This window comes from Aulostomus chinensis, chromosome 20 (assembly GCF_037954235.1).
Source record: "Aulostomus chinensis isolate RoL2024-O1b breed Wild chromosome 20, RoL_Achi_v1.0, whole genome shotgun sequence".
In the NCBI taxonomy this organism is placed as follows: Eukaryota; Metazoa; Chordata; class Actinopteri; order Syngnathiformes; family Aulostomidae; genus Aulostomus; species Aulostomus chinensis.
The window spans coordinates 12,682,951-12,695,909 of record NC_141339.1 but is presented as its reverse complement, the minus strand read 5'-3'; the positions used below and the strand labels follow the sequence as shown (position 1 = coordinate 12,695,909).

General features: G+C 40.7%; 1 protein-coding gene across 1 annotated transcript; it reads right to left on the bottom strand.

Moving 5' to 3' along the window:
• Nucleotides 1–8,541: 8,541 nt before the first annotated feature.
• LOC147242868 (voltage-gated potassium channel regulatory subunit KCNF1-like) lies at nt 8,542–11,750 on the bottom strand. The gene is made up of 2 exons (XM_086189383.1): nt 11,735–11,750; nt 8,542–10,401 (listed from the first exon to the last, which is right to left on the bottom strand). Exon 2 carries the CDS (start codon nt 10,398–10,400, stop codon nt 8,898–8,900), a length of 1,503 nt encoding a protein of 500 aa, XP_086045509.1. The 5' UTR covers nt 10,401; nt 11,735–11,750; the 3' UTR covers nt 8,542–8,897.
• Between the last annotated feature and the right edge of the window lie 1,209 nt (nt 11,751–12,959).

The following is a 12,959-nucleotide window of genomic DNA, read 5'->3' as shown; positions in this document are numbered from 1 at the left end:
CTTTCTAAATATTTGAATCATAAGTATAATGAATAATAAAGCCAGTCCAATGCCAGAAATTTTCAGCACACACATTTTTTCTTTCTTACCGTGGGATGATTTGACTTGAAGGTCTTGCACAGACAAGGTGAATCGGTCTTTGTGTGTGGATGAGTCAACGCAAACTTTATGTTAACACAAAGGTTAAAAGAATTTTTTAAAGCCATACTACCAAAACAAATAAGTTTACAGACAAATAATTCCAATAAGAAGTATGCGATGCGATGCGATGCGATGCGATGCGATGCGATGCGATGCGGCAGAATTGTTTGAAATATTTTCTAGGTGACATCTCTGTCTATCACACCTGAACTTGGCGAATCAATCACCACATGTAAAGCACTTTCTCTGCACCCAAAATCAGGCTCAAAAACAGCTCGAGCGAGGCTAAAAGCTAAGCTAGTAGCTTTAGCTTCCACACTAACTGGTCAACAGCAAGACTTTAAAATCAGAAGAATGGGGACACTAGTTTAACCAAATCCAACATTTACAAACTCTAACCCTATCAAACTCAATAATATGACATCATGTCATATAATTATTAAATTATTAAACAAGCTAGACTAACCGGCTGTACGGCTATCCTGTACGTGGGGAGACAAGTGTTTTTCTAATCAGCTTTACTTCAGGGATCCATAATTCCATCTCTTATATTGTCAACACATCCTCCAAATAAAATAAGAAACTAATAAAGTAAAAGTCAAAATTAGTATCACAATGGCAAACCAATTGTCCAGCTGTGAGTGGTGGAGTGGTCCCTTTGGCCTCCATCTAATAATGCCCAGCTGTTCTATTTTGACACAAATAAAATGCTTGTCTGAGTGAGTGTGTGATAGAGATAAATCCTTTTTCCCAGTGGAGGTGTAAGTCTAATGATGCCCTCACTGACTATGGTTTTATGACCTGCCACCTTAAATTATTTATAATCATTGGAGCACGCCACGATTGGGCCAGATGTTCCACCCCATAGAATATCATCACGTCTGGATGAGATAATCACCAGTGGCAAGTGCATCAGCAAACAAGTCCGATCTATCACCATGGCGTTGCTCTCTCAAGGCCAATTTCCTTCATTAGATGTCCATATATTTATCATCAGAAATGACACAGGAGCACTGGCTGATGCGGCGAAAAGTGCCCTTTGTAAGCTATTTTGCAGCGAGAGCGTCCGTGAAGGTCATGAACCAGGAGACTGAGTGGAAAGAAAGTGCAACTTGTGCTAGACAGTAAGCAGATCCACTCCTTTCTCTTTAGTATGCACGAGGTGGTACACAGGAGGGCCGCGTCTTCCTTTTATGTGCCACTGTTTATAACCCTCTAATGAAATTCATTTGCTAAAAAAACTATGCAACGGGTGGATTGATTTTGAAATAAAGGGAGGCAGCTTTAACAAGCTTTAGCTTGGAACGAGTTATTTGAAGTTGTCAGCGGACCCCGGCTCCCTTAAAGCCCAAGTTCATCTGGAGACGGCGCTTGGCAGAAATGTGGAAGGTGTTATTTCAGCCTGCAGAGGCTCAGTCGAAGCAGCCGGCACATGTTCGAGACAGTCCCACCAAATGACAATTCACATAACACTTGACATTACATAACAAGTGGATGACAACATGGTGAAAAAAAAAAAAAACAACAATTCACAAAGAATCTCAATTTACATATTCATATTTGTTGGAGGAGTTTTTGACTTTACACGAGGGGACTCAGCAGACTGAACACAGAAATAGGGTTTGAATTATTTTCTCAGCTGCACTGAAGTTGGTAAAAATAGACTGAATATAAAAGTGCTTCGTCACACACACACACAACCTTTATATCTGAATATATGAGTGAAGTCTTAATACAGGTTTGAATTTATCCCTTTATTCATCTCTACTTTGACATTTTGGGACATGTGCGTCATGTTAAGCACAGGGCTGAAGCTAGTAGGAAGCAAATTAGCATAAAGATTGGAAACTAGAGGGAACAGCCCCAATAGGTTGCCAGCTCCATTTAAAGTTCAAAAATACTCCTATCTTCACCTACCCTCACTAACGGAAATGTTCTAGCTCATTAACATATAAATGAATGTAAAAATAGTCAATTTGCTTCTTTTTTTTTTACCAGGAACTATGAGAGTTTATGCTAGGCTAAGCTACAGCCTCCTGTCTCAATGTCCACACTCTGACATGAAGAAAATACCTTCCCAGTGTGTTGAACTGGTGTCTATCAATGGTAACTCTTTATTGTGGTAATTAATCGTCAGATGTATAAGCTTTGTGTAGCGTTTTGGTTTCCTTATTTTAGCAGTGACAATTCGTCCAAACACGGTACATGCTAACGTCATAAACTAGGCCTACTCCCTGACTGACTCATTTGTCGTTTGACAGAGCATGATGCATTTTGTCTGATAACATTAAAAAAATGGCACGTTTAGGTTATTAATCCTTATTAAATAAAGTTAGTGGAGGGCATGGAATGAGGGAATAACGTCATCTTTATCGTGTTGCAGCTACTTTTTGAGTTTCTGCAGTGATGAGGGTGCACACAGCCTATAAAACATTTGATGTGGCCATAAACAACCAAAACAACCCTGAAACTATTTCTGCGACAAAAATTTGGATAAATAGAAAACAGGAATATATAAATATATATATTTTATATTTTTTTAATATGACACGACTCCATAAAGGTCTGCTTTTACTGTGAGTTGCAGTCGATTGATGGTGGATGCTGGTAAATGCAGTCAAGGAACTACAAATTTATGTCAATAATCCAGCTTTTTTGGATCAATATTGTGGTAAGACATGTTTCTAATGATCAGTATCAAATATCATACTTAATATAATCACTAGATATATATGGACAATACCTCTACAAGCCAAGCTCCATATAGAGTGTAGATTACAAAGTGGTATCAACACAAGCACGCAACCTATAATAAAGCAGGGACCTGATTGCTGGTTGTACTAAGGGCCACTGTGAAGGCCAATCAATAACCGCTGCTTCCATATGAGCCTTCCAATAATTAACAAAAACAATATCGTATAATGAGACATTGTAAAGCGCTCATAAACATTTTGTTGCTCCCTTGGCTTTAACATTTACCGACAAACGCAGAAATTAAATCAGTCGGTTAATTTTCAAGGATATTTCTGCTGAGGTTGGATCTTAAAGCAGCAGAGGATATATGTCACTGAGCACACGTGAAGAAACAGTTTTTACTGTGTTAACGCCACGTCATGTCCTAAACCTCAGACTGCAATGACCCAGAACCACCCAGTCTCTATTAAAAGAGACAATAAAACTTCCTGAGATAACAACCTGCAGAAATGAGGCCATAACTTAACCTGCCTTCTCACTTGGAGAAGCTCTAGATATAAATCTTGATTTTCATTAAAAGTAAAGAGAAAGGTATTAAACTGTTATCTGTAACAATACTCATAAGTGATGTATATTATGCATTTCACTTTCAGTGCACCCATAACAATCACTCTTCACCACATCCATTTTAATCCCAAAGACAAAAGATGTGGTGCACAGGTGAGAACAATTTCACAGTAAAATCCCTGTTCAGATATTCCATTTGCAGTTTTATTTCCATTCTGTTTTGATGGCAAAATTCCTCTTCACTCTTCAGTATTCAGCGAGAGCACAATTGTATTGATCTTGTATTGACGTCTTTAATGATTTTGGCGGAGTACATCCATTTGGCGTAATTTATTAGATGAGATTAGAGTGTATTATTTTCGGCAATTTCCATAAATTTCTCTCGTAAAGCAACAAGTACAGATTTGATGAAATTACGTTTTTTTTTTTTCCAGACAAAAGAAGAATTGATAGCAGATAAGAACATCATTTTAGGCTGAGTGGCTTTGCAGCATCAACCATTACTTTTTCTTTAAAAAAAAAAATAAAATAAAAAATCAAAGGTCATATTTAATCGGTACAATTATTGTCTTGCAATTTTATGCAGCTCCCTGCTTGAATCAAAGTGCTCCTGGGTCTACCTTAACATTCCTTTTGAAAAAAAAAAAAAAGAATTCAACCTCATTCAGCGCACAATAACGCCCCCAGAACATATTTTCCCTCTTCTTCTGAATACCGCATCAGGGAGATTACCTTTTCCCTCTCCTGCAGCTGAAAATATCCACCCAAACACCAATAGGCTGTTAAGCATTGTGCATGTGCACATTTTGGTTCTGATGAATTTGTTTGACCATCCTCTGGAAATGAATCCATTAAAATATCCCACTTCTACCATTTGTGGGTGGTGGACGTTAACCGCATTCAGCGTCGTCTTGAGAGCAGTTCTTTTGATGCCTTTGAATTTCCCTTTCATATGACTTCCTTTGATTTTAGGAAGTACATTTCTCTCCTTCGCACCATTGCAATGAGGCGTCTCAACCTTCTGACTTTAGAACTTATATGAAATGAACCTTTTTATGTCTGTGCTGTATTCTCTTTATACATCACAACCAACTTCAAGCCGTTACAAAAAAAAGTGACAAATCTACTTTTAAAGAATTTCATATCCACCAAATAGCTAAATTATCTTTTCATTTCTATTCATCTGCATCCTTTGTATTCAAGGCAGATGTAGAGAGGAAGTGAATGCAAAGGATTCGACACACACGGTATGTAATCACCCTGCTGTCACCAAACCGTTGTTGTAATTCAACACCAGTGCGTTATGACACCTGTCAGCTCGACTGGACATGTGACTTGCCCTCATCATTTTAAATGGGATCACTGGTTAAGCAGCGGATTTGGAATCTGGGGGTCTAGTATGATGATGATTATTCCCCAACGTCACCGCATGGCAACTTAGCGGTGGAATGAATGCGAGCAGCATTAGAAATAAAACAGATTTTAATTCAATTCTTTGGTTGAAAATTTGCAAGCAAACACGGTAGTTAATCGCAATTACTTTTATGTGTTAAAACAAAGAGTTGTTGTTTTTTTTCCACTACTGAGCTCTTATTTGTGACTCCGGAAAGCAGGACGAGCCAGCTGCTGATGGTGCCCCACGGCCACAAACTACAAACTACAGCTCTGTTGAGCATAAAAAGATTTGGATTGTGCTGGATGATGCGCTTGAAAATGTGTATATGAATGTTTTGGAACTGTTTCGCCATTGTATTGGCCACAAGGCACCATTAGCTTCAAGCTAGATACATGTAGCTGGCTCTTTCTCCATTTTGGAATTATATAGAATCACACTGAGGTCTTAAAACATCCTTGTGAGCTCAGTGCACCTATTTGTGAGAACGCTTTTTACATCCAGCGTTCCTTTCAGAAATGACTTGAATCCACTCGAGGCAAAACCATAACGCAACCCCAGCACAATATTATAGCAGTGGCGGTTAGCTGGCCGGACATTTTCAAAACAGTTGTGACTATTTTGGTGGAGGAATAATGAGCACAGTTTTGTGAAAATCTTCAGATGAACACCCACTGAACGCCACAGACGAAAAAACACGTAGGTGTAAAAAATTGGTGATTAGCCAGCGGATCACAGCGGGTCACTTGCAGAGTAGATCACACACGACTGTGGCTACATGGGAGTAAAGGTGCCATTATTTGTGTGCATTTGTAGGTGGGCGGTGGAGAAGATGTTTGCATGTAGATCTATATTTGAACGTGAAGGTGCATGTGTATTTGCTTGTGCGTCTGCCGGAGGAACATTGTTTCGTTATACAAAGCACGCCTTTGACATACCAGCTCCACCTGTCAGTGTGTACAAAGGCCTCTCTCCCAGGCTTTGACATGTGTGAATCTGCTGCTGGCCAGCAGAGATAGCAGAGTGTGGGCGGACAGCCTGGAGAGTCTTGCCTGACCTATGTGATCTTTCTTTCCAGCAGCAGAACTTGTAATGGAGCTGAACCGTTTATATTAAATCAAAGTTCTCTTATGCATCAATAGGTCCTAATGAATTACCAGGTCCAATAGTTGAAAAAGTGAAGTTATACTGGCCAAGAGCTATGAACAAAAAATGAGTAGAGGGAGTTTCCTTGATGCATAGGGGAAAAATATACTTCACTTCTTCGTCTTCAAAAAAGTCAAGCTAACAGTGTACATCCTCATGGCACCCGGTGCGATGCGTCACAACCTGAGGAAGCTCCTGTGCGGCCCACTGGAAATGAAGATCTATATTAGTTGCGTTTCCATAGCGAAGATATTCTCAAGAAAACTGTGGATATGTTGCAAAAAAACAACAACAAACAAACAGGAAAAAAGAAAAAGAAATGTGCATTTGATGTGTTTCAATACAGGTTTGGAGCTGAGAGATGATGAAATTGGCTTTAGGTGATGCTGCCAGAAGATGGCGCTATAGGCAATTTTACGCGTGTCTTGTCTGTCAGCAAAAATGGAGTTTAAGTAATTACCCTCAGCTGGTGAGGTTGTCCTTGTTATTAAGTACCAACGAGTACTACACATGCTTCATGTAGTCTGTGGAAGAAAGCGAAGCTGGAGAATATTCGTGACGTGAGAACTTATTTGAAAAAAGTCGTTCATATCAACCGTTTTTGCACAATTTGTCTTTTTTCGAAAAAAGGCAAAATTGCCTTAGGTTGGCATGAACTGAGGGACTGTCTTACAGTTCATTTTATTTCGTCATCCTTTTTCAGTGTGATGAACTCAAGTGTTTTTGTGTTGTTGTTTTTTTTCTCCTTAAGGTCAAGAAAGCTCCCTTCCTCCAATGATGGAGATTTTCAGCGTGTGCTACTGGGGGCTTTGCAGTGGGGCAGGTGACTAAGCCACGGCTTGGGGCCCACGAGCAGGAGGGGGCCGGCTCTAAACATCCACAGCAACAGCATCAGAGATGCCCTTTAAATTCTATGATTGGCTGAGAACATGAGACCGCAATGACCTATTTAGGACCCCCAATCCACATTTGGATGGGGTGGTGAATAGTTAAGATAAGCTAAGGGGGTTGTGGAAGGGAGGGTCTGTTTTGCCTGGAGCCCACAGAGTACCTAGATACACCCCTGTACTGCACCACCCTGCTTCATTCCTTCAAAATTCTAAATACGCAGATGTAGATGTAGTAATCACAGTACTTCAGGATTTACAGCTTTAACTTTTACTTCCAGCTCCTCCATCGGATCATTTTTAACATGCCAGAAACAACATAAAAACATCTGGATTTTCTAGTTCTATCAGTCATGTGACATTTCTTCATCACAGCCGATCTACATGACAAAAGATACACCTCTGTTTGAAGCTTTTCATCATAAATAAACCTATCATTTCCCCCCCTGTTCATTCCTTCAGGTTGCAGCAAAGTCAAATCATTTGAGACGTGAGATTTCTATGAACCCCCACCCCACCCACTGTGCGAGTGCCTGTCACTTCTAAGAATTGTTCTATTTGTGCGGCACCTCACGTCAATCAGATTAATTGGTGTGGGAGCTAAGACCCTTTCAAACTGTGAAATTTTGACCTCTAAACATAGCAGCCATTAGGTCAATTTAGTGTTCACGCTTCAAAACGTGGGACACTGTGAAAATATTGGATCCCTTCAAGTTCCATTCAACATGCTTCAGCCAGGCATTCTGATACAAATAGTCAAACTGCTTGGAGGCTCCTGCCCCGATCATGCATTCTCTCAATAAAATCATTTTTAATGTATATTTTTGTTTCATTTGCAACTATTTTAACCATTTCATTTCATACCTATTTGGTTTCCCCGGTGGTCGCCTCCTCCCTAACAACAACTTGTTGATGATCCTCCACAGAGGAGCAGAGCTGTGACGCTGCTGCAGGTTTAAATCCATTATGAAGTCGTGTCCTGCAGCTGGAGACGTTTCTGAGGTGGCGGTGTCGATTACGTGATCAGTCACTGTCACGGTGGCCTGCCTTTAACATTCCTGCACAGTGGAGGGGTTTGTATCTGATATGTTGTATCTGATAAACACACGGTGTCAGTTACAAAAATGACACTGGGGCCGATGAGATCACGGGCAAAAACAGAAACACTATGAACAGCTCAACGGGTGGACCAGTTATAACTCGGCAGTGAAAGGGTTTTCAACATCTGAGGTGGTGCGGCTTCCCTTAATTACGATACATTTTGTTTCTTTATGTCTTTATAAGATCGTCATTATGCAGATGTTACCGAGCTAGCCTCACTTTTCTGTTTTACAAAGCATCAGAAGACATCAAATACATGAAAACTGTCTTCCTGAAGTTTCTGACTGGCAAAGACGAGACAAAAAAAACAAAACAGTAAAATGATCTCAAATTACTGTCTCTTTTTGATCACATCATGTGTATTTTACCATACATGATGACCTCTTGATAGATTTTTTAGCCTCTGCTGAAACTGTTCCCCTCCTCAAGGCTCATCTCACACTCCAAACCCCCCTGCTGTTTATGGATGGACATTTATTTATGGCACTCTATGACTCCAGATAACTAAAACACCTTCAGTATATATATATATATATATATATATATATATATATATATATATATATATATATATATATATATATATATATATATTTAAAGAACATTCATTGTGATACAGAGGAGTAAGCTACAGTAAATCTACAGTATACGTGTGAGGATTGGGGATGGGCTGGTTATATAAGGAGCCTGTATGGGGGGAATCAGAGTACTGGTTGCTTAGACGGAACCCCTAAGCCTCCAGGGATTCTCTGTGCAAAGACACAGCTAATCAAGTCAATATCTTACACATATGTCCTCTTAATAGGAGCCTTTCCATATAGCCTTGGAGCCCATTACTCCGGGCCTATTATTCCTCATAGACTATTTACAATCAGGCCCGCTTCTTATGTTATTAGCCCTGAAACATGCGGTTAACTTTGACTAGGTCACGTTATGAATTTGATGTTGACTCTGATGATGCGGAGACTTCAGCGTTCATGAGATGACACATTCTCGGTTGTGCTTTCAAAGCTCGTGTCCAAGCTGGGGGTCTGCATACCAGCCCCACCCTTGGGATCCTTCAGTAATGGGATGTATGTGTCGCTGTGACAGGGACGCATAGCGTTGTCCCAGACCCCCGCACCACCGCACCCATGTTTATGGGGGCTGGGTGAAGCCTCCAGCTCGCGATCGCTAGAGCGCAGAGCCATCAGTTCAATTTCATGCTTGGCTGCGGTCTCCAGGACCTGTTGCTTGTTGTAGAACATGACAAAATTGTTGATGATGGGGTGTATAGGCAGAGCGATAGCGATCACCCCGCACAGGAAGCTGATGGCGGCGTTACATCGACCTAAAGTGGTCTTGGGGTAAACGTCTCCATACCCCACTGTGGTCATGGTGATCACTGCCCACCAGAAGGACTGTGGGATGCTTGTGAACAAGGTATCCGGGTGATTCTGCTCCATGGTGTAGCCCAGTGCGGAGAAAAGGAAGACCCCTACGCCCATGTACATCAGGAGCAACCCCAGTTCCTTCAAGCTGCTCTTCAGGGCAGACGTGAGGGTCTGAAGTCCGGATGAATGGCGTGCCAGCTTGAAAATGCGCGCAATGCGCATTATGCGTAAAGCCTGCACCGCCTGCTGCACGTTCGCCAGCTCCATCACTCCTGCGCCGAGCGAGGTCAGAATCAGCACCACGAAGAAGGGCATGATCGCCATGAAGTCGATAATATTCATGAAAGCCAGAACGAATTTGACTTTATTTGGGGAGGACACCAGACGCAGGAGGTATTCAATAGTGAACCAGCCGATGCACACCGTCTCGATGACCTCCAGGGTAGGGTTCTCCATGAGGTTACCCTCCGAGTCCTCCACCTGCAGGTCGGGGATCGTCCCGACACACATGACCACGGAGGAGACGAGAATGAAGATGAAGGAAACTATAGCGATGATGTGTGCAGGCAGCGAGGACTCCGGCTTCTCCATCAGCCTCCAGATGCACATCTGGAAGCGCTGCCAGCCTCCAGCGGACGGATCTCCCTCCCGATCTACCAGGATAGTTTTCACTTTCTCCGCTATTTCTGCAAGTTCGTCCTCTACCTCTTTCAGGTGGCTCTTACAGCACTCATCGAGAAAATCAGAGCCGATTTTCCAGAACTCCATCTCCTTCATAAAACACACCGGGCAGATGCCTCGTTTCACGTGGATCTCTCCATAATAATACAGCTCAATGATACACTTAAACGCATCTGGGTCTCTGTCAAAATAAAACTCCCCCACGTCAGGGTCGTAGTCGTCACATAGTAGAGATAATTCTTCTGAGGATTTCAGTGAGCAGTCCACCAGCTCAGCCAACCTGGTGCCCGGGTAGCGGCTCAACACGTCTCCGTACAACACCTGTTTCACCCCGCCGATGTTCACCACAATCTCGGTCTCTTCGCTGGCGTCAGAACCGTTACAGTCCGCGTACCGACTCCTGTGGATCCCCCACATTCTGCTGGCAACAAGTCCAACACAAAACACAGGCAAAAGTTAAAGTCACCAAAATAGCCGGCGCTCCAAAAATCCAAATGTCTGTGTTTTGGTAAAATAAAAATAAATGTTTTGTACGAGGGTGACAGCAGCGTCAAGTCGTTTCGGTTCAATACGGCTTGTTTGGCGGTGAATAGTGCGCCTGTGCGCTCGGAGAAAGTTGGCATTGAAGTCCGCGTTATGTCAAGCCAAACATCATGAATCCGTAAAGCTTCCGTTTGTACCTTTCAAGTCAAAAGGGGTGATCCAGCTGTTACCTTGGTCAGAATGTCAACAGTTGACGTACTGTAAACCCATTTAATATGTGTTCCACGTCACCTCTGGTATGATGTCACACATTTAGTCTTCTTAGCTTATATTCAATTATAGAATATGTTAATTATCATCACAGCCAATCTAAACCATCTTACTCAAGTAGCAATGCCAGCTGCATTTCTTAATAAGCTCGGAGGTACATAAATGTTATGATGGATGTGGCAATTGTCTACTGATTTAATTATTAAAAAATACTATTCATAAAATTAAAATATAATGGCTTAACCTCACTCACCCCTGGTGACTGAGAGCTGAGCCACGGCTTTTATTTTGAAGGATTGCTCGGCGTTTCCGGTGCAGTGAATGGCGCAGCCGATCGTAAATCTCACCTGCATGTAGTGAATGGAGAAGTAGCTAACAGAAATCAGGGACGCGCGCATCGCCTGGTTTTCGTTAGCAGCTCAGACAAATAATTAAAGATAATTGATTATCAGGCAAAGCTGCATGTGGGAATACGTAATTATATTTTAAAACACTTTATAAATGTCTATCCACGCTGCAGATCAATTCCAGTCATTCATTGTCGACGTTATATTCATTGTTTTAGGAATTGTCTTTAAATAGGAGGGAGATTTAGGCTCAGTGTCCTTTTAGGCTTCGGTAGGTGTAATACAGTCACCTCTTGGACGAACAAACAAACAAACACAAAAAAAATCAACCAATCAATCGTCACATTGCTGTTCGTTTTTCTTGGATTGCTTGCAGAGAGAGCAACACGTGAGAATTACATATGGAAATAAATAAATAAAAACAAATTTAACTACATACGCTTTTTATGTCATTACATAAAATCTGTATTTTTTCCCCCAAAATAAAGCATTGGGGTCTTTGTCCTCTTCCATGACGTATTCTTCTTCTTCTTACTATTATTATTATATTATTATTATTATTGATAATAACAACAACAACAACAATAATCATCATCATCACCACCATCATCATCATCATCATCATCATCACCATCACCATACAAGATGTACCTTGAGTTGAGTTCAACTGAGTGCAGTTGATGAAGCTCAATTTGTTCTCTGTCGCCACCTACTGGGAAAACGTCCAAAATACAGTTGCCTCAAGGCTTGTCTACGGTGCTTCAGAACAAGAGGCTAAAAATTGCTGAGTGTTGAACATATGACGCGATTAATCAGTGATTAAAAACAGTAGGTTACAATAAAATGCAGCGCTTGTGTTATGAACTGCTATGAAAACAACACCTCAGGTAAATCCTGCGATGCAGCGTAAGCAAGAAAATATTCAGGAAAGAGCCTAAGCTTGCATGGGTGTAAAATAAGGAATGGAAGTACTTCTTCTTGACAAAAACTAATTGAGATTTCAAGGCAAGTAGAAAAATTAGCCAAAGATGTGCATGTTTTTAAATAGCAATATGCAGCCAAACATACTGACATGTGTACTTTTGGTTATTTTTACTAAATAGGCATAATACTTAATACTCTCTTAATACTACTAATAATTAAAACAAAATACATGGTATAGTACTGTACCTAATCTTATAGCCTGTAGTTACCAAGTGGTGGAATGTAACAAAGTATTTTTGCACAAGTACTGTACTTAGGTGCAAATTCAAATTTATTTCTACTGTTACTTTTCAAAGGAAATATTGTACTTTTTACTCCACTATATTCATGTGAATCCGTCAGGTACAAGTTACTTTGAACAGAAAGATTTTGAGAGAAAAAAAAAACCTGATGAGGATGATATACTTTTATGTTTTAAACCTACTAACTTAATGAGTACACAATCTGAGCTGCACAGCAGGAACACATCCGACCTCAACAAAATCTTTAAGAAATCAGTAGTTTGAGGTTTGAACATCCGTCGGCACTGAGAAAACACAACTATCACACAGAGTTAGAACTTTTCATTTGGATACTTTTCTTCAACAACCTCAAGTCAATACACACACATCACATCACAATCTTTCTGCTTTTTCTACTTTTCCTTTATTTAAAAAAGGGATCTGCATACTTCTTCCACCATTGCGTTTGCTTGAATAAATTAGCTGGATGCTAAAAGTTTTACGGTACTTGATATTAATTAAGCCACTTTCTGTAAGTTAATGTAACTTTGCTGGCTATCTGGTTGTGGAATAAATATAATTCAAAATAAAATAATTGCCCAAGTCATTTTTGTTGTTGTTGTTGCCAGAATCAACCCCTTTAATAATGTTTTGACACAAGTTTTTGTGTT